Here is a 21,246-nt window from a genome sequence, read left to right as displayed (position 1 = left end):
GTTTGTGGCTTCTCAGGGCTTAAGGTCCTGGAGGGAGAAATTCCAGAGGTGAAACGACATGAAAGCAGGCAGAGCTGGTATCTGTCCTTCTTCTGTCCTTTGAATAAACTCAGTGTCCATCTAAATACCCAGTGTTCCTCTTCAGCAGCTCCTGAGGGCTCCATTAGCTGTTTGAGAGACTGTACTCAGGCAACTCAACTTTTGCCAGTGTTTGAGTCACGAGTTCTGCACCACAGCACGGTGAGATATCAGCATGGTGCTTTTGCAAAAACAGTAACAGTGCCTGAATCTGTAATATTTTGGGGACTTTTTGCTAACTCCTGTCACAGACACCTTTTCTGAAAAATCCTTCCTTTAGGATTTTTTTCTCCTGAGAAGCTGGGAGGCCTCAGGAACAAAATGTAAGCATTGATTATCTTCTGCTGTGGAATGCAACAGGTGCATCTGTGATTGGTCTCATGGGGTTGTTTCTAATTAATGGCCAATCACAGTCAGCTGGCTCGGACTCTCTGTCCCAGATACAAGCTGTTGTTATCATTCTTCCTTTTTCTATTCTTAGCTAGCCTTCTGATGAAATCCTTTCTTCTATTCTTTTAGTATAGTTTTAATATAATATATATCATAAAATAATAAATCGGCCTTCTGAAACATGGAGTCAACATTCTCATCTCTTCCCTCATCCTAAGACCCCTGTGAACACGGTCACAAACTCCAAATGTTCCTGTCCTGAAGAAAGCATTGTTAGGAGTCTTGGAAAGCAGGGTGTTAGCAGCACAAAATACAGATGCACTGTGGAATGCTGAACAAGCTTATTAATTAATGAATTAATGCCGAACAAGGCTTGTCCCAGCACAGGGACACATCTCCAGATATCCATGGGATGCTCTGAAACAAGTAAAAACCAGCAGCCAGGGATCAGCCTCTTTCCCTCTGTTGAAGCTGTCAGAGGTGTGCACAGAAATGTGTCTGTTTATGCCACTCTGCAGAGTGAGAAAGTGATGAGGTTTAATCAGCAGACAACTGCCATATGTTCATATACTGACTGAAAGCCTGGGACTGCCAGTCTCTATTTGTTTTCCACAGTTGTATTTTCCTCACCAGCAGCTAGACACTGTGGATATGCATTGGATTTACCAGGTTTGTGCAGCAAGAAAGGTGCTGAGAACCTCTGGCTCAGATTTGTGGGGTTTAAAGTGTGTGGCAGAGACAGGGTGGCAGGTGCCAGTGAATGTCCCTCTCCAACTGTGAGCAAGGGTGGGGACAAGGCAGGTGGGCTTGTTTTTCTGTGTTTTCCAAGAACATTATCACTGGTAAATTAAATAACCCACAGCACAAACACAAAGACTCTACCTCGTGGCTTCTGTGGACACCAGCCCAGTGTACAAAATATGAGAAAATTTTAAGCTGTCCTCTGAGTGACAGTGAATTCATTTGGAGGATTTGACAATTCAGCAAGGATTTCCCTGGCAATACCCATACCTTAAAGCAGGCTGGTTTCCTGTGCAAATACAGTTCTGGAGCGCTGACCTGCCTTTCCCTGGGGTGTGTGGGGAGGGGAAGGCTGCACAAGAAGATTTTTGCTTCAACACCGGCACTTCCTTCATGCCTGGGAATATGCTGGATGGTTTCTTGGACGCTTCATACGTCTGCCCACTCTTTAGGGGAGCCAGGCACATTCACATCCAGGAGCACCAGAGCTCTGCTCTTGAACTGTGGTATTTGCCAGGTCCCCAGGACGAAGGAGGAATTGAGACTCTGACTCCATGTTCTTAGAAGGCTAATTTATTATGATATTATATGATATATTATTTCTATTTTATATCTATATTTTTATAGTTATTATAGTATTTTATTTTAGATTTATTATATTTACTATATTCTATATTATATTTTTATTTTAAAATATTTAAATATGTTATATTATTTTTATATTTTATATAATTATACATTATACTATAATTTTTATAATATAAATATTTTTATTACATTATGTATTTTAAGATTTATATTATATATTTTAATATTTATTATATAATATTTTATATTATATTTTATATTTTATATTAAACTACACTAAAGAATAGAGAAAGGATACAGACAGAAGGCTAAAAGATAATGAAAAAGTTGTGACTGCTTCCAGAGCCTTGACACAGCTGGCTGTGATTGGTCATTAAGTCAAAACAATTCTCATGGAACCAATGAAACAATGACCAGCTGGTAAACAATGTCCAAACCACATTCCAAAGCAGCAAAAACACAGGAGAAGCAAATCAGATAATTATTGTTTTCCTTTTTCTCTGAGGCTTCTCAGCTTCCCAGGAGGAGAAATACTGACGAAGGGATTTTTCAGAGAATGCGATGGTGACAGTGAACCAGCACCACTGATGCTGCTCCTCCCTCTGCTCACAGACCCGTGCAAGGACTGAGCTCATGTCACGTGCGTGGAGCTAAGGCTGCATTTGGAGCTGGAACTCTTGCTGTCACATCCAAATTGCCTGATTAGGAGAATAAGACACCCAGATGCTCTGAAATATGGGTGAGCTCTGTAGGGGGATGGAATATAAGAAGATAAAGATAGTGTAGTAACTAATCTTACCCCTAAGGAGTTGCAGCTGGGCCAATTATCAAAGATTAGGAACAGGCCTGACTTTAACAGGCCACAGTTGTAACCAGTGAGAAGAAGATGCTAGGAAAGAGTGGGGTGGTGTTAAAAAGGGAACTGGAGTCAGTGGCTGCTTTGTGAAGAAGAAAGAGTCAGTGCTCTGAGGAGCTGTCCATGAGAAACACCAAGAATGTATGGAACTTTTGTGATAAGGAGACAACAGTGTGGAACCCCTGCAATAAGGTGTCGACAGAGCTCTGGGAAGTTTACTTTTTATTTTATTAAAGAGGTAGAAGGTGCAGTCAGATGTAATTGGGTACCCTAATGGGCATCAGAGGGGGGTGACAGAATTCCCTTCAGTGATTCACTCCTGCTCTGTGCAGCATCATGACTCTGTCTGTGGAGCTTCCTGCAGCATGGGCCCAGCTCAGACTGGGCTGTGGGACATTCTTGGGATGTGTTTTATGGGAAATGCTTGAGCTACTGGCCTTGCACAGCTCCCCAGGACACATCTGTGCACAGGACACTGACCGAAGCACCTCTTGCAGCACATCTGCCCCAGCAGCTCATACACATTGACAGATACATATTTCTATAAAAGGACCCTTTTCAGAGCCCCTTTGTTTCTGCTGCTTTGCAAAAGCCCCTCCAGACATACATTAAAGAGCTTCACTGCTTTTGAAATGGCTTGTTTGCCTACTAAGGGAGGAAAAACCATCTCTGAAGTTGGTGCCTGAGCAGCACTTATATCTCAATTATCTGCACGTTGCTTCTCTGTGTGTGAGATTATGAGCTAACACGGTTTTCATGGCTTCATCAGCACCACTTAAGAGCAATATTTATCCCTGGTCATGTCAATCCTTTGGTCAGCTCAGCAACAAAGGTGATGCTTGCTGCCCTCTTGCCAGAGACTCCACTAATGAGCTGAGTGATTTATTCATTAAGGGCAGGGGAATCTGGAGCTTTATTCCAGAGGCCCTGGTGGGAAATTTGCATGAAAATTTCATCCTGTTCACTTGCAGGAGCCCTTCCCTGCTGTGCTGCCTTTCCCCTCACTGCAGGAAAAGGTCCTGCTGTGCTCCAGCAAACCCTTTAATAGAAATACTGAATTCAAAGGGGTTTTTCTGTAGTTGTTGTTGTTTTGAAAAAGTGGTGGGACAAGGATGTTGTCTGTTAAAAAAAATAAAGCAAAGTTGGGCTTTGGAGTCCTGGGTGGCTTTTTGACAGCTCTGGCCATGTTGAAACATCAGAAGTTTACTCTGGTCCCATTAAAGATCAGAAAAACAACCCCATTAAAACCTTTGGACATGCAGGAAAGCAGCTTCCCACTTTTGGAGCAAAGGGGTGGACCAAATTGGGTTGGCAGGTCTCCAGTATCTGGACTTGAAATTAAATTTGAGTGTATTTTAGAAACCAGGCTTCATATCCTCAAATGGGACTTTCTGTGTTGAGCTTGCTTAACTGAAGGCATTGCAGGCATTGGCTAGGATATCTAATGTCAAATCCAGATAAAATTTTTTGTGTTGTTTCATAGAGAATGTGGGGATTCCAAACCCAGGCTTTGTGCTGCTCTGTGCTGAGCTGATCCCCTGATGGCTGCTGGCCCCTGGGATTTCCCTTTCCCCATTTCTTTGCAGGAGGAAGGAACGGCAAAGAAATAAAAAATTAAACCAATATTTAATTATTTTTTTCAGAGGAGAAATGAATTGGGCTGCAAAACACAGCCAGCAACTTCCACATGGTCCAGCCTGAAACCTGGCTTTAAACAGAGAGGGTTTGATGTATTGACCCCAGAGGAGGGGGGCATGGACAGAGATGATGTGTGTGGGAGCTGATCTGGTCACTGTAACCCTGCCCTCAAACCAACCAGCAGCTGGACACAGCCTCTGGTCCTGTCTCTGTCTCTCAAACACCATTGGCAGAGGGAGATATCTTCAGGAGGAAAAGCCTAGGGTGGCTTCAGGTGGGGGTTCTGTCACAGACATTTTCTATGGAAAATCCTTTCCTTAGGATTTTTCCTCCTGAGAAGCTGGGAGGCCTCAGGAACAAAATGCAAACAATGATTATCTGCTGCTGTGGAATGCAACAGGTGCATCTGTGATTGACCATGTTGGGTGTTTGTGACTGATGGCAAATCACAGCCCAGCTGGCTCAGACAGAGAGCCGAGCCACAAACCTTTGTTATCATTCTTTCTTTCCCTATTCTTAGCTAGGCTTCTGATGAAACCTTTTCTTCTATTCTTTTAGTATATTTTTAATGTAATATATACCATAAAATAATAAATCAAGCTTTCTGAAACAGATGGAGTCAGATCCTTGTCTCTTCTCTCCCCCTAAGACCCCTGTGAACACGGTCACAAAGTCCCTTGGTGGAGATGTGACTTGGTCTGCTGGACTTGTTCATTCAAGTCTGGCTCTGTCTGCATGGAGGGTCCTGTCCTGCATGAAGGGTGAATTTGGGAGTGCAAGCTCTGGGATTGTTGATTTAATGGCCATTTGTGCAGCCCACAGAGGGAGATGCTGAAGCTGACATGTCTCTGAAGGCTCTCAGGGACCACACACAACCCCTCTGAGCGCTGCCACCAAGCTCCTGCATCCCTTCCTGTGGGGGGCTCCAGGCTTTAGGCTATTTTTTGACGGAGAAGCAATTTTGTTCTCTTATTGTTGGTGCTCCCAGCACTCCCTGTACCAACTGCCTCAGGGGCCTGGGTGGCAACTGCTCTGCTGAGGCTCCCAAGCAATAGATACCTTCTGTAATTGCACCTTCGGAGCACTCGACTGGCTCCTGCAATGAGCTCTTGAATAATTGAAGCAATATTTGCAGGGTTTGCACTGAAGTACTAACAGCTGTGGTATGTTTTGATATTTATGAAGCCAAATAAATTATGGATTAGTCAGTGCAGTGAGCCCAGCATGATGCTTATTACTTCTGGAGTGCCGGAGCTGATGGAGTGCTATTCATCCCCTTTTACTTCCATTGTGTGGCTGAGTATGACTGGTGTCTATTACTGGACTTAATAGAGCTTGCTTGCAGGTTCAAGTTCCAGTCTCTGAGAGCTGATGGGGTGTTTTAATTTGTTCTTCACTCTACAGGCTTTAGGAAGCCATGCTGGGGCCATATCTCAGGATCACAGGCCATCACAGATATGGAGGTGATTGTTCCTGTGGTTATGGGGATGGGTGCTGGCAGAATTAGCAGCAATTCTTGGCACTAAACTGGGAATTATACAAAATCCAATCTTCTTGGCAAGCTGGTCTGTGGGTAAATATTGTGTGTCTTCTCTAGGATGCCTTGTTCATTGCACAAACTTTTCTCCATAACTGAGCCAGCGCTTGTGAGATTAAACCCTTCATTCCATTTTCTATTATCTGAGAGTGTATTTTTTTTTATGGATGAAAAAATTTTCACTTCACAAATGTTCTGAATATATTTCAAATTTCTCCTATTAGTGGGAGCTGCCCACTGTGAAGGGATGAGGAGGGAGCAAGTAACCCATTGGAGCAGCAGATGGCATCCTACCCCTCCAAAGCTTCCCAGCACTGCAAAGTGTAATAAATACAAAATAGCAAGTGCCTGTGCTCTGCTCAGCAACTTGCTAGAAAACTGAGGGGTTAGGAAGCATTCCTTTACAAATAAAATACTTTCTCTGTTTCTTATCCCTGTTTTCTGGGATGAAAAGGGATTTCTGCATCTGCTCTGCTCACCCTGATCTGCCTGGCCCATGCAGCCCACAGAGTGTGCCCTCAGGAAGGGGGCACAGGGAGCTGGCTGGATAAATTTGGGTTGGAATGGGTGTTGGAACTAGGTGATCTTTAAGGTCCCTTACAATCTGTTCTAGTTCAGGGCAAATTTGAGAGGAAACTTCCTAGGGGTCCCTCTAGAAAGCAGATTGAAGCAGCCCTTCCTCCAACTGGTTTGGGAAAAGATTTCCTCAGAGGAAAGTGGAAAAACCTGTTTATTTGACAAGCAAAGTATTCACAAGCATAAAAAATGAATAATATTAAGCAATAAAACCTCTTGCTGTTCTGAAGAGATGGCAAATTCAGAAAGTCCTTGTTGTGAGGGGTAGCTTGGCTCTCTCAGTCTCTTATCAGTCCCTCCTGTGCTGGAAATGCCACGTCCTGGGCCCCAGTGGGCCACAGGTGTGACCTCCTGGTGTTTTATTGGGTTTTCAGTCCAAAGAAGGGCTGAATAGTTCCAAGAAAAAGAATAAACCACAGTCCAGGGAACTTCCCTGCCTCAGCTAGCTAAAAATAAACAAACTAAAAAGCAAAGGAGAGCTCTCTCCCACATGTCTGTGCTGCAGACAGCACAGTCCCAGAGCAGGATGTGGGGGAGCATGTGCAGCTTCTGAAAACAAACTGTGCTCTTCTCCCCCTTTGCTCTTGGAACCAGTCTTAAATGTGCAAAACTCAATATCCAGCATAAACAGGACAGACCACTTGGGTTACAAGCATCATAAAGCCACCCTAGGACACAATCCAAACCATGATTCTATGAAATTGTGCCATAAAGTGCCTGTTAGTCTGAATGAAAAGTTATAAAGTCTAGAGTGGCTGTCTCAGCTGATGCCTTGGGAAGGCTGATCTAGAACAGACAGAGTTAAAGAATAAAGTAGGGATTTGTTAAAAGGCCTCAGTGTATCCACCTTGGGCAGCACATGAGCCCAGCAAGGGCTACACCCAAGATGAACCAAAATGGTCACAAAATGTACAACTGGTCTCTCACTTTTATAAATTCTGGTCCATTTGCATATTGGAGTTAATTGTCCAATTACAGCTTTAGGTTATGAAGTACTTTCTTGTTTTTCTGTCTTCATTCTGCCATTGTTTATGCTCTTGGGCCTGCAATTTGAATTATTTGCCCTTGGTCCCCAGCTAGAGAAGGAAAGGAATTGTTTTGTCTCCCTGCCCTGTGCAGAGAGCTCACCACCCCCTCATATGAAGCTCAAACCTGCACATTAAAGCAGCACAAAATCTGAAAAATGTAAAAGCTGAAACCTGAGGCATCAAGCAGCAGAGATGTTCCATGTAGATGTTTCATGACATCTGCATTTTACGACACCCCTCCATGAGATTGGCTGACATCTGTACTGAAAAAACTGTGGCACTGTAACTTTTTCCTAAGAACATCTTTCTACAGGAGTTCCCAGAGGAGGTAACCCAGGACTACTTCAGATAGAGAAAGTCTTTGCATCCAATGAAGTGGGGATTAATTCCTCTTTTTCACTTTCTTTTCTGATGATGCTTAGTGAAGAGATGAAGGATATTTTCTCTTTAAAATCCTGATGTAAGTAAAGACTGTAGTTTTCCAAGTGTTATTGGCTGAGGCGGAGTTGCAGATACTTTAAAGGAAGCTTGGGCTGAGTTTGTGGCTGCTGTTCCTGTGTTGCAGATAAATTGTTTACAGCCTGTCTCTAGAGACAAGTGAAAAACTTTCTTCTATCCCAATTTCCTTGTAAACGATATAATTATCAGAATCATCGCAGCAAAAACAAAAGTCTACTGGATCACAGAGACATGAGGTTTGAATTAAATGTTTCTGGGGCTTCTACTTTCAAAAAATGCCTTTTCAAGAAGAACAGCAGCCCACTGTGCAGAGACGATAAGGATTAAAAATGATTCCACAGCTCTGGCTTTTGTTTGCACTCAGAGCTGGGACATTGTTTGCTGCTGTTCCTTACAACACCTTCATCACCATCATCTGACAAAAACCTTATCACCAGCTCTGGTGCTGATAGTCCTGCAGCAGTGATTTCTGCTCCTGCCATGGCTCCAGCCCCTCTCTGTCTTTTGTGTGCTTACTGCTCACATTCCAGTGCTGATTTCCTCAGTGACCATCACCTCCCATGAGCACAAGGTACAGAATAAAATTGCAGGCATGGCTGGTGGCTTTTGGGTGAGAATGTGCCCATAACTGTTACCCCCAGCACTCTCAACGTCATCATGGGTACGTACATGTGCTTCTTGCTCCTGGCAGCTCCGAGGGTGCTGGCTGTGATGAGCAGCTCCAAGGAGGAGCTGGGAGATAGATCTCAGCTGTCTTCAGCTCACATTGATTTTTAGACTCCAACAGAGTTCCCACAGAGGCTTGATAGCTAGGAAATTTATGTTTAATGTGTTAGTCTTGCTTTTCTCATCTGCCTTTTGGCACCTGCCTTAGTGCACAGACTGAAAATGTCTGGAGAGTCTTTCTGTTTCTCTAACCTTGTCAGAGGAGGGACTGTGTCTCAGGATGGGCTATCCCACCTCTGGGCTTATTTACCCTTTGCTCTGCAACACTTTTGAATAGATGACAAATTTTGGCATCACGTGCCAGCCTCCTGTGGTGGCCACGTGTCCCCCTGTGTGTGCCATGGCTCCTGTGATGGCAGCATCACTCTGATGGTGAAGGAGCTGAGTACAGGCAAAAGAACCTCCTCAATTCCCTGCTTTCTGGGCAAAACAGCCTCCTCAATTCCCTGCTTCCTGCACATTCAAATGGGAATTTACAGGGAGCAAAAGTCAACCAGGAGCTGGCACAGCCAGAATCTGGGCTCCTGACTCTCTGCACTCTTTTTTGAGGAAGGTGAAGGGAGACGAGCACATCCTAGTGATGATCTTTGTCTCAAATTTATTGATCCAGCTTACATACTTTTATAGTAGTGTTAATTAAGCTCATACATATTGCAAAAGCTGAGCTTTTGCATCATTGGTTACAGATTACATGTCAACCCTTCCTTTGTTGCTAATACCTGTGGCTTTCTTGTTGAGACTAATACTTGTTTTTTATCGTGCTGCTGACTACATTCAAGGACTCCATGTTTTTCACCATGTTTTTCTCAACATTTGATCAAGGATGCAGTGTTTTTGTTTTTCTCATAATCAGAAGGCTGAGAACTTACTGCTTACAGCTGCTTTTTACTGCTTAACCAGCTGTATATGATCATGGCCTTTTTTCCTTCAAGCCATGTCTGAACAAAACTCTCCAACACTTTTTCTGTGGTGTTTCAGAGCAGAACATGGAGCAGAGGATTTGCCTTGTCCATGCTTTGTTCTGGGTAAAAGACTAATCTCACTTTGAGTGCTCCCAAATAGGGTGGTGGGGAGCAGGTGCTCAGGATCTTCTGCAGGCAGGTTCCAAATACTCCCTGGAAATTACATGTCAGTTCGAGTTACTGGAACTGCTCAGCACAAGCTGCAGCTCAGGACATTGACAACAGCTGTTACCACTGCAAGGATTCCTTTCCCAGCAAGGATGAGAGCATTCACATCAGCTCAGAGAGTTGTTTCTTGCTTTAAAATGACCCAAAAGATAGATTTAAAGTGAAGGAAGGAAAAAAACCCAACAAAACAGCCTGGAGGGAACCTTGCTACTCCACAGGAATATTGGAGCATGGTTTACTTTTGTGCTTTCCTGGGGCCTTGTTCCATCTGTATTTGCTTTTTACTCTTCTCTGCTCAGTCATGGAAATGGACATCTTGATTAAAGCTGTTCTTCCAGTGAGGAGGCAGAATGTTGCATCATTTAATCTGAGACTTTTCATGAGTGTCTCAAAGCAAAAAGCAAAAAAAAAAAATTCATCATGCATTAGCTATTAGAATAAAGAATTTATTTTGGTTATGGCTTATTGAGGAGGCTCACCATGCTGGTTTTATATTTGTCTCTTCCTACTTTCCAAAGGGGTTCTAAAGCTCTAAAGCTGGGTTTGCTTTCAGACTGTGACCATGCTGAATGGGGAGAGGATGGAAAGATGAAGTGGGGAGAGGAGGCAGATCTTAGCAAGTGCCTTAAGCTCCACTCTGAGCCTCCAGCTGGGAGATTTACTTTAGAGAGCAGAATAAAAATAAGCAAACATTGGGCTCAGTAAAACAACACGATTAAGGAATTGGCAGCTGAGACCTTGAGCTTTTTCTGTATTTCTTTGCCATTTCTGCCATTTACTCTTCATTTGCTGGTGGAAAGCAGGCAAGAAGTCCAGGGAGGAATGAGCACCACAGGGAGCCAGCACTTACTCAGGTCAAGGAGGAAAGTTGTCCTCAGCCCAGGTCCCAGCCAGGCAGGTCTGGCAGCTCTGTGCCAGCCCCAGCAAGGGCTGCAGGCAGATGAGTCCTGAGATACAGCAAGCAAAGTTAAAACATCCAGAGCCTGGTCACTGCCAACCCAGGTGAGGTTTGGGACAACATGGGCATGACAGCAAATGCAGGAGTGTGACAGTGTTCACAGGGGTCCAAGGATGAGGGAAGAGACAGGGATCTGACTCCATGTTTCAGAAGGCTGATTTATTATTTTATATATATTATTATATTAAAACTATACTAAAAGGATAGAAGAAAATATTTCATCAGAAGGCTAGCTAAGAATAGAAAAAGAAGAAATGAATAGCAAAGGCTTGTGTTCCAGATAGAGAGTCCGAGCCAGCTGGGCTCTGATTGGCCATTAATTAGAAACAACTGCATGAGACCAATCACAGATGCACCTGTTGCATTCCACAGCAGCAGGTAACCATTGTTTACATTTTGTTCCTGAGGCCTCTCAGCTTCTCAGGAGGAAAAATCCTAAGGAAAGGATTTTTCATAAAAGATGTCTGTGATACAGGAGCATGTTCCAGGTACCAGCACTGGCCTGGTACCTTTGGTCTCCCCCACAAAATGTCATTTTTCCCCATTGCAAACAGCAGACTGCACTGTTCTTCCCATGGGAACATTCCACGTTCCCTTTCTTGTTCAATTTTTTTCCTTCCCACCCTTCAAAGAAGCAGTGTTTATTTGGCTTGAGCTTGTGAGCAGAGCTTGGATGGGTTTATGAGCTCTATGCCTGAACCCACAGACAATCACAAACATGGCTGGCTGCCTGGCTTTGTTAATTAGCTACCAGCAATGCTTCATTTTTCCCTCTGTGGTTTCCTTCTGAATTACTAGGGCACTGCTCATTAGTTCTCTTCCTCTTTGGGATGCCACAATTGAACATTATGGCATCCAGATATGCCAGGGAGCTGAGAGTACAAGCTTGATTTGTTTGGACAATAAAATATAATAGTTGCATTTAGATAATTAAACAAAATAAACAACAAAGCTATTTTGTACTGTTGCAATCTGTCCTTCCCTGTCCCAGTGCTCCATTTTCTTGTATCCTGATCTGCTGGAAAAAAAGACTGGAGTAAGTGTCCTCAATCATTTCTTGGTTTTGCTTTGAATTATTAAATTTCTCTTCTTCTAAATCTGGTTTGGTCTAGTGGGTGTCAACTGATGGGACAAAAGCAGCAAATCAGCACGTGCCAGTTTGGGCTCAATTCATCCAGAAACAGCACTTCCAGAAACTTAATGCTAATTTAGTAATTTAACACAAAATAACAGCAGTAGCAACCAGGGTGGTAAAATAATGTTTTATTCCATGAATGAACAAACACTACCATGCCACATCCTAAAGTTCTTTCTACAAAAAGATTGTGGACAGAGCAGATTTTTACGTTTCTCAGTTCAAGTTCATTTCAGGCTCTCGAGCCTGTTCAGCGTAGCAAAATCTGGACACGCAGCATTTTCATGGTCTATTTGGCTTTTTGCCAGATAAAGCAGATTTACACTGTAGTTCTTGTTCACACAATGTTGATGCACTGTAAATTAAAGGAGATAATCCCAACCAAACTAGGTAATTCTTGTGGTTTATCAATATATTTTTTCATGATGGTCAAAGTACAACCAACATTCAAAGCTTAAAATAAAGGTAATAAAAAAGACACACTAAAGAACACAATGGAAACATCATCATTGCTGTCAGGGTGTGAGTTTACCCACAGTACTATGTAAAAAGTAGGAACTGGCATTGACATTCAAGCTGTTAAAACAAGAAAAGAAATGACATTAATTGTTATATTTCCAAGCTAGTGCTTCTAAGGAGTCCTGACCAGCAAAGAAGTGTTCCCGCATGCATGTCGAACACAAGACTAATATTGGATTGGGGATCTGACAAAGAGCTGACTTACATTCCTTTATATACAACAAAATGAAATATACAGTATTAATACTGGCTGTACATTTGGTCAGAATATTTTACAAGGAGCGACACTGTCAAAATTCCTATGATGCAGCACGTGGAAGTGGATGGAGGTTGGATTCCTTTCTGAAAGCTGAATGTTTTCACAAGGAGTTTTAAAAGTTGCTTTCCACTGCTCAAATGAACAGTTGGACCTTTTAAAGCAAAAAAAAAATCCTCCTTTTTTCCCCTTTTACGGTTGTCAAAACTAGTGTGAAAAGAAGAGACAATTAAATGTGTTTGGAACATGCTAATCATTGACCTGGAATAAAACTAAGCCACAGACAGCATGTGCAGTAAATCTCTGCACATTGTCTCTGTTTAAAAGGCTTTATAAGATGATGTGTGAGGTCTCTGGTACAAATTCCTGTACCATAGCCTCACCTAGCTGTTCCCTAGCAGGTTACCAACCATTTGTTCCAACTCTAAAGAAAGAGAAAGAATAATCATGACTGTCGCATATTTTTCTACATCGCAATAAAAAATATCTCAATGTAAGCTGATTTAGCTTATTTATGTGCATATTTTTCAAGGCTGCAAAAGAAAATACTCAATCTTGCTGGCAAGAGCTATTTTGGGAACTCAAGAGTGAGTTTTTCTTTGCTTTATTCCAATAGATCTTTTAATATCTGGGTAGCTCAAGTCCCATTGCCTCATTAGACCCCTGAGGTCTAAAGTGAGTTGGTTAATTAATTTTATGTTTTTCCCCATCCAGAACAAGCTGAGAAGCTAATAAGGTAAGCATGAGACCCAATGAACAACAGAAGTAAAAGCAATACAGAATTAACAAGTAATTACAGGGAGGTTAAGATCAGTGTAGCTGTAGTGATATTTTGCCCAACTGGGTTTGTGTATCCTGTAGCAATGACAAACCTCCTGGAGATGGAAAAGAGCAGGCAAGTGCTGTATCCTTCAAAATAATTGTGCTATAATCTTCTCCATGTATTAGATTAGATTTTTTGTTCTGACACAGGGTGATGCTAACTATAGCAACCTTAATGTGGATGATGGATTTCACTGCTACTGCTTGACTGCTTGACTGCAAAGAGACATCAAATCTTCCAGTCCTCAAAGTGGTTTCTTGGAGTGTTCCTTCAAGTTCAATGTCTTCCCATTTTCATTCTAGAAGTCATTTTGTGGCAAACAAAAAAAAAAAATATAAAGGAAGAAAAAAAGAAAAAAAACCCAAACAAAGAAAAAGAAGATGTTGGTTGTGATGGATTTATTTCAGACAGCAGTTTCTGCTGAGTTCACCATGCTTAATGTTCTTCCATTTAGGAAGGAGTTGCTGTCAAGTAAAGCAGAGGAGCTGCTTTCAGTTTGGTTTTTTTTTGTTTTGTTTTGTTTTGTTTTTAAATACATGCTAACAACATCTCTTTCTTCAGGAAAATGATCCAGTTGCATATTGTCAGAGAGATCTGCCTTGTGCTTAGCACGGACAAGTAGGGTTAATCATCCTCCTCCTCCTCTTTCAGTGGGGCCAGTGGGACCTTGTCTGGAACCTGGAAACACTCCACAAAGAAGTTGACAATGGACTGGTACAAGTGCTGCTCAAACGCTGCATTGCTGAAGTAATGGCTTTGATCAGGGTAAATCTGCAAAGAAACAGGTAAATAAACAACTTTTAGAGTGAAAGTCTCAGGAGTGACCACCCACACCTGCAGCTTGAGCTGCAAACCCTCTGCATCTCCTCAGCATCCCGGGGCTTCCCATGGATGCTCCTGAGCCCAGGATAATTTGGGCACCACAGTGCTCTGCGTGCAGCCCTGCATCTTCCTTCACAAGAAACCTTTCTGGGGGGGAGGATTTTCCACTTAATTCTGTTCTGAACAGGTTCAGTCTAAGAAGAACCAGCCCACATTTTCCTTGTGAAAACCAAAAGACGTGCAGTTTTGGAGAGCAATGGCATTCAGTTATACTGACTAAAATGAGGGCTTTAAAGCAAAAATGTCATTAGTTAAAAAAAAATAATATAATAAATATTGCTGGAGAAGTAAATAAATTGGGAAAAAAATGGTGAAGCCAGAAATTAAATTGTTTAAACTCAACTTTTCAATAAAATGAAGCAGGTAACTTGAAGCAGATCATAATGGGTTGTCTAGGCAGGGATGCTAGGGTGGGTTCATTTTGAAAGATTTAATGGCTTAGACATGGACCATTCAGCAAAACAGAGATATAATTTGGTGAAAGTGGAGCTGTGCCATTCCCAGTGGGATGTCAGATTTAGGTGACATGTATCTTCGCAACTTTTCTGGTTGATTTAATATAAAACCCTGTTTCCCCAAAATTCATCCTGAATTTGTTCTGTTGTTCCCAAAGAAAGTCAACATGCATAAATTCTTTAGGGAAATGTCTGTCCCAACCTAATTTACTGTAATTCAATAATTGTTCTACAACTGTCCAGACCAAAACTCTGATGTCACATAAGCATGGGACTAATAGAAACATGTGATATGCTGGTGCTACTTCTACTGCCAGCCTGAGTTTGCAAGTGGTTTTTCAAACCTTGCTTCATAACAGCAGCTTGAGTTGAAATAGGGAAATAACTGTTCAAATAGAAAAAAAAAAAAAGAAACATATACTGTACCTGCAAGCTGTAATTAGCCTTTGCCCTAATTAGGTGTGTGATAAGGTCTGTAGTATGCTGAAAATGGATTTTTTCTGTGAAAACAGATTGCAATCATTAAAGAGACAAATTTAATTAACAAAAATCAAAGCTATCACAAACATATAATGAACTCAAATGATGGGCTAACTTACCATCAGCAGTAGGATGAATGATCAAAAATGTCTGGTCCTTTAGTAATGAGACTCTGTGTGATAATTTGCTGATCTGTGGAGGTAAAGGTTGCAATAAGATTAAAAAACTTGTAAGGAATTAGCAATTTATATGGAGGCAATAGGAGTGCTTATTTCCATTTAAAGCTTTATCACCAGGATAACAAGCAGGCACCAGCACAGCACATTCTCCTGGCTACTTATATAAATCTAGAGGTAAAATAAACCCCCACCCTGTGCTGGCAGGGCAATGTCAGCAGCAGGAACCTGTCAGAGACCCTCCTCTCTTCTGATATTGTTCCATAAAAGCCTGAACTGTAGAATACATGGAAAATATCAAAGTGAATAAAAAACTCTGATGAAAAGTGTGCCCAGGTGCCTATGCCTAAGGACACTTCATGGATCTGGAGGGACTTTGGTGTGTTTTGGAAGCTGCCTCAATGAGTTCTGGCAGCTTGGGGGATGATTTGATGTGAAATTCAATTGTCCACTGCTGAGAACACCTTTGCTCTCAGCTGTCTTTCAGATCCACAAGGGAATATAAATACAAACAATTTCCAAAACAACAAAAAGCGTTTGCACTAATGTAAAGATTATGAGCACAAAATTTGAGAGACAATGAACTCAGAGAGTTTAGGTAGCCAGGATAAATCTTCCCTTGTGAGGGCACAGGGTGGTATTTGCTTTCTCTGTGAGAACAGTGCCAGACCTTTGCTGCCTTCGTGTCTTCTGGCTGGACACAAGGCTTGGAAGCTGAATAGATTTTCTCCATAATTAATTTTGTTTGTGTGACTGTTCTTTATCAGGTTTTGCCTCCAAGTAATTTCAGCACAGGATCCAACTGATCCCATCACATGTATTAAACAATGTCTTTATTAACTGGTGCTGTGCTTCCTTTTCCATGTCCTGCTCAGTTCTGGCACAGAGTTCTGCCTATCTGAAACATCACAAAGCTTGAGAAAGTCAAGCTGAGTTTCACTTGAATTTGTTTATCTCAGAGAGAATCAAAGTAGCAAGATCATTGGCAAGAACTTTCCAGGAGGTCATGACACTGTGTCCTCTTGAGCACATTTGAGTCACTCAGCTCCTTCAGTCTCTAAAACTGTATTTACCCAATTTACAGAGGCAGACACCAGGACTAATCAATAAAAACTTCATCCACGATTACTATTAAGACAAGAAAAGCAGTAAGCAGGCTGAAGGACACCTTCAGAGCTGCACTAGAGAGTCCCTCTTGCATAACCTTGCTGCCTCCCCAAAGGAGAGCACATGGAAGGAGAGTTGAGGCCCAGTTCACATTTTATCAGGGAAATGCAGTGTCCATGCATTACCTCATATGCTCTGTTATCAACCCCGTGCAAGCCCAGGTATCTTTCAGAAAAGGCTGAAGCTTGAAGAGAAAAAATGAAAATATCACTTTCAGTCAGGAATACACTGCTGCTTTTGAGTCAAATATGGTAAATGCTAAAAAAACACCTTGTTTTCTAACATGGCCTTAATTATAGAGGATTCATTTCTAAAAGATTTGGAAAATGCACTAAGGATATGTGTGATACCACTGTCTGTCATCATCACCATGGACTTCTGGTCTCTAAATAAAACAGAAAAACCTTTTTTTTTCCTTTGTTAATGCAACTGAGAAACTGAGATAGAAGAGCTCTATCAGGTTGTGTCCCTTTCTCCTTTCACATGGACCAAGTTCCCTTTGGTCTCAGGGGTGACTGCACAGCTCCTGAAGTCTGGCTGAACACCACTGAGTTCCCTGGCAGCCCCCTGAATTTCAGTGGCACTAAGTGCAAAGGGAACTGCTCTCCCTGAGAGAAAGCACCCTCATGTGCAGGGCAGTGCTGTGGTCAGAGGCAGGATGGGCCAGGCAGACTGGACCTCAGCTTGCATGGGTGGGTGCTTCAGGCAGGAAGGAAGCATCTTCAAGGCAGTGGGGGTGGTTGGTGGAAACGGCTGGAGGGGTTTAAAGATGATTCTCCTTTATTTAAAAGGACTAATGAAGTGATTTGATTGCTCTAACTACCATGGTTGGTCTCACTGGTGCAGCTAAATTGCTTTAATGGGGAAAAAAGGTGTATGGCTACTCCTAAAAAGACACAGAATATAAAATAAGTAAGATCTTGGGAAAGAAAAATGGCAAGTTTTAAAGGATAGGGAAGAAACATCACTTGTGGTCAGCAGGGGATCTGTGGGCTGAGGAATGGGATTTACCATATAGTCTGAAGTCTGTCACTGGGGAAAGAGCAGCTCCACAGGTGAACACCTGGTTGTCTTCACCAGCTGGAAGCATATAAGTGCTGAGGTAACCACCATAATCCTGGAACAGAAACAGGGCAGGGGTGTCAGTGATCCTGCTGGGAGGCACTGCTGCTTTTGGGTTCAGAAACAGGGCAGCTGAGACCTTGCAGCACATGCTTGGCCATTACAGAGCCTGTAACACCTTGCTCTGGAGAAACACAAACCAAGGGACATCTCCTGGAGGCAGGAGGGTTGTGTGCCCAAGAGCTGGCCTTTCTCATCTCACTCTATGGCTGTAGCTCTAACCAGATCTGTTACCTCTCCAAAATGTTTGCTTTCTCTTACAGACTTTCTCTACTTAAAATGAGCATCACAATTTCAGTGACTGCTGCCAGCCTGTTAACAATTCCCTGCAGAGATGCTGCTCTACGTGCAGCTCTCCTCGCCCACTCCAAGCCCTTGTCTCTCAAGTAAACAATTTACACTCGCAGTCCCACTCTCATCTCAAACTGTTTGTACTTTACAGTGGCTGTTTCCCAGCCAGGCACACACGGCAAATCAGCCTCAGAAATCCACAGGGTTGTTGTACACATGAGTTAGATGTACCCACGTTCCCACAGGCTTTAGGAGACAAGGTGAATATAAAATGAAAGTTTGCAATGGGAAAAAAAAAAACGAATTATCTGATGATGTTTTCTGAGCAACAGTCACTTTTTGTACTTGGAAGTTAATTTAAAAGAAGTCATTGATGAATACATTGGTGATATGAAAGCCTCCACCTTTAACATCACTGAGCAAGGTGCAGTCTATCCCAAACATAAATAATAATTAAAAAGCCACCACTGATATATTCAATAAGTCAGGGTTTAACTCAGCTGTTTAGCCATATCAGGCAGCTGGGACAGCACAGAGGAGCAATGTCACAGCATTACCTTCCCAAACACACCGACTCTCGTTTTGTCAATGAAATGCTCCTCCAGCATTGTCCTAGAACATGAGAGAGGAAAAACAATGGGTTAAAAATATTTTTCTCTTTAAGAGCAAAACTTAAGAGTAATTTTAATCAGCTTTAAATTAAACTAGCCCCAGAAAAAAATCATAGAATGGTTTGAGTTGAAAGGGACCTTAAAGATCATCCAGTTCTAACTTCTCTGCCATGGGCAGGGACACCTTCCACTATCCCAGGTCACTCCAAGCCCCATCCAACCTGGCCTTGGGCACTTCCAGGGATGGGGCACCCACAGCTTTTCTGGGCAACCTGTGCCAGTTCTCACATCCTCTCACTTAAGAATTTCTTTCCAATATCTAATCTAAACTTACGCCTTTTCAGTTTAAAGCCCTTTCCTCTTGACACAGACAATCTAAATCAGGCCAAGCTGCTTTCACATGGTTCTCTCTGATTTAATCTTGTAACCTCATGTGTTGGATTTGACCAAGCAATGGCAACAAATAACCTGCACTACCTCTGGAAGCCATAATAAGCCATTGCACAGCTATTGCAATACTCTGATAGTGGTTTTAACGTGATTATGTGCAGAATAAATCTGACAATATGACAGGACATGACATTTAGGGTTTTGCCCTGGTTATTCTGTTTAAAAAGTTTAAGGATTTAAAGATGGATTTTTTTCCAACTACCAGGCAAGCAAAAGATTAATGTAGGAACAGATATTCAAGCTTGCTTGTTTGTAGCTGTGTGACTGTACAGAGCTAAAAATAAATAGTCTTTGAACATGTGATACAGATAAGTGTGCTCTAATTTAGCTCTGTTTAAGGCTTGTTTTCTCCCTCTGCTCTGGTTGACATGAGCTGCCTCTCACATGCAGTTGTGATTGCACAACATTTTCCCTCCCTCCCATCTCCTTGCTCTACCCTACACACGATTAAAGCAGTCAGGGCTAATGAGTCTTGGATTAATTGTCTGTGGTATTTTCAGGGTTCCCTGAATGGAGGAGGAATTGAGAATCTGACTCCATGTTCTTAGAAGGCTAATTTATTATTTTATGTTACTACATTATATTAAAGAATACTATACTAAAACTATACTGAAGAACAGAGAAGGGATTCATACAGAAGGCTAAAAGATAATAATGAAAAACTCGTGACTCTCTCCAGAGCACCGACACAGCTGGATGGTGATTGGTTATTAAGTAAAAACAATTCACATGAAACCAAAATGAAACATTGTTGTTAAGCAATGTCTAAACCACATTCCAAAGCAGCAAAACACAGGAGAAGCAAATGAGATAATATTGTTCTCCTTTTTCTCTGAGGCTTCCCAGGAGAAGAATCCTGGGCAAGGAGATTTTTCCAGAAAAGATAACGGTAACAATTATCCCAATGAACAAATTCCTTCAATAACAGTGCCATTCACCTGACAGCCTCCAGCTGATCCTTCTCCTCCAGAAGGCCCAGCCTCCTCTTGACCTCGTGCAGCAGCTTGGCGCCCTGGAAGCCGCTGCCGCGCCCGTCAAACTTGAGCACGATGGCGCTGTGCGAGCTGACCATGACGCTCTCCCACGTCACCTCAAACCTCTCCGTGACGATCTGGCTGCCAGGCGTGCCATCCCTGGAACAGAAACGGGCATCAAGGAAAGGTAACAGCACCCAACACCCTCCCCAGGGCTGTGGGATTGCTGTGGGATGGGCACACACAGCCCCATTGGGCAAAGTAAGGGAACACAGGTTTCTGGAAGGGGACTGCAGTCTCTGCAAGGATGGTGTTGTAGATGGATAAGGAGAGGATTGGTTCTTGCAATTAATAGATAACCCTTTCGTTAACTATTAAGAAAATTTTAGTGATGTATAGTTGTTTTAAAATTAAACAATTTTTCTCAAGACTTTGAGAAGAAAAAGGCTCTTGTTTATTAAAACCAACTACAGAGAATGGAGAGTTTGAGATAAGCTCAAACTCCCATGCAACAACCCAAAGATAACAAAACACGCTGGATTCTCCCCCAAAATTTAAGTGCCTCAGAAGGAGAAGAACCCCAAACTCAACAGAAACCCTCATTTTATAACCCCTCTCAGGTCCAGGATTGGTGGGTTTTGGATCCATGTGTTGATTGGTCAGTTTCCGGCGTTCTCATGGTCCTTATTGATATTCATTCTGGACCAATCATTTCCTCAGGGTGTTGAATGATTGGTCAAGTCCAATCACCCCCTGCCCCCTTTGACCATCGCTCCCACCAAACCTTAGATGTCCCTCCCCAGGACCCACAGCAAATATTCATCAACCCACCCCAAAACAACAATTCTCAACTCAGCCCTAATTTAACACCAATTGAACAGCATTTGTAACATAGTTATGTTATTGTAGTTTAGATGTCCTCTCTTCTCCCCACAGTTCCCTTTCCCCCCTGTATTGCTGCCATCACACAGCCTGGGCTGTCCAGGACATGTACAAAGAAGCTGCACAGGTGTCCCTTGCATGGGGCAGCTGGGAATGGAAAAGCTTGGTGCTTAGGGGGTAAGGCATGGCAACACCTGACCTCCAATCCAGTTACAAGAAAGCAGTCTCCACCAAAAAAAGGCAAAAAGCTGACTGACAGACCTTGGGAAGGGCCGGGGCTGGCTGATGCAACCCCCAGGGGTATAAAAGACTGAGCAT

General features: G+C 42.6%; 1 protein-coding gene across 3 annotated transcripts in view; it reads right to left on the bottom strand.

Moving 5' to 3' along the window:
* Nucleotides 1–11,953: 11,953 nt before the first annotated feature.
* DPP6 (dipeptidyl peptidase like 6) overlaps nucleotides 11,954–21,246 on the bottom strand; it is a 510,047-nt gene continuing 500,754 nt past the window's right edge. For all 3 annotated transcript variants that reach the window (XM_058041744.1, XM_058041730.1, XM_058041737.1), the window contains exons 20-26: nucleotides 20,011–20,205; nucleotides 18,569–18,623; nucleotides 17,610–17,715; nucleotides 16,724–16,782; nucleotides 15,375–15,447; nucleotides 15,202–15,275; nucleotides 11,954–14,209 (exon numbers count right to left, since the gene is read on the bottom strand). In XM_058041744.1, the coding sequence (XP_057897727.1) occupies nucleotides 14,063–14,209; nucleotides 15,202–15,275; nucleotides 15,375–15,447; nucleotides 16,724–16,782; nucleotides 17,610–17,715; nucleotides 18,569–18,623; nucleotides 20,011–20,205 (709 nt within the window). In that variant the 3' untranslated portion in view covers nucleotides 11,954–14,062. The remainder of the gene's footprint in view (nucleotides 14,210–15,201; nucleotides 15,276–15,374; nucleotides 15,448–16,723; nucleotides 16,783–17,609; nucleotides 17,716–18,568; nucleotides 18,624–20,010; nucleotides 20,206–21,246) is intronic.

The sequence above is a fragment of the Melospiza georgiana genome, chromosome 1 (assembly GCF_028018845.1).
Source record: "Melospiza georgiana isolate bMelGeo1 chromosome 1, bMelGeo1.pri, whole genome shotgun sequence".
Taxonomy (NCBI): domain Eukaryota; kingdom Metazoa; phylum Chordata; class Aves; order Passeriformes; family Passerellidae; genus Melospiza; species Melospiza georgiana.
This window is presented reverse-complemented; position numbering and strand designations above follow the sequence as displayed.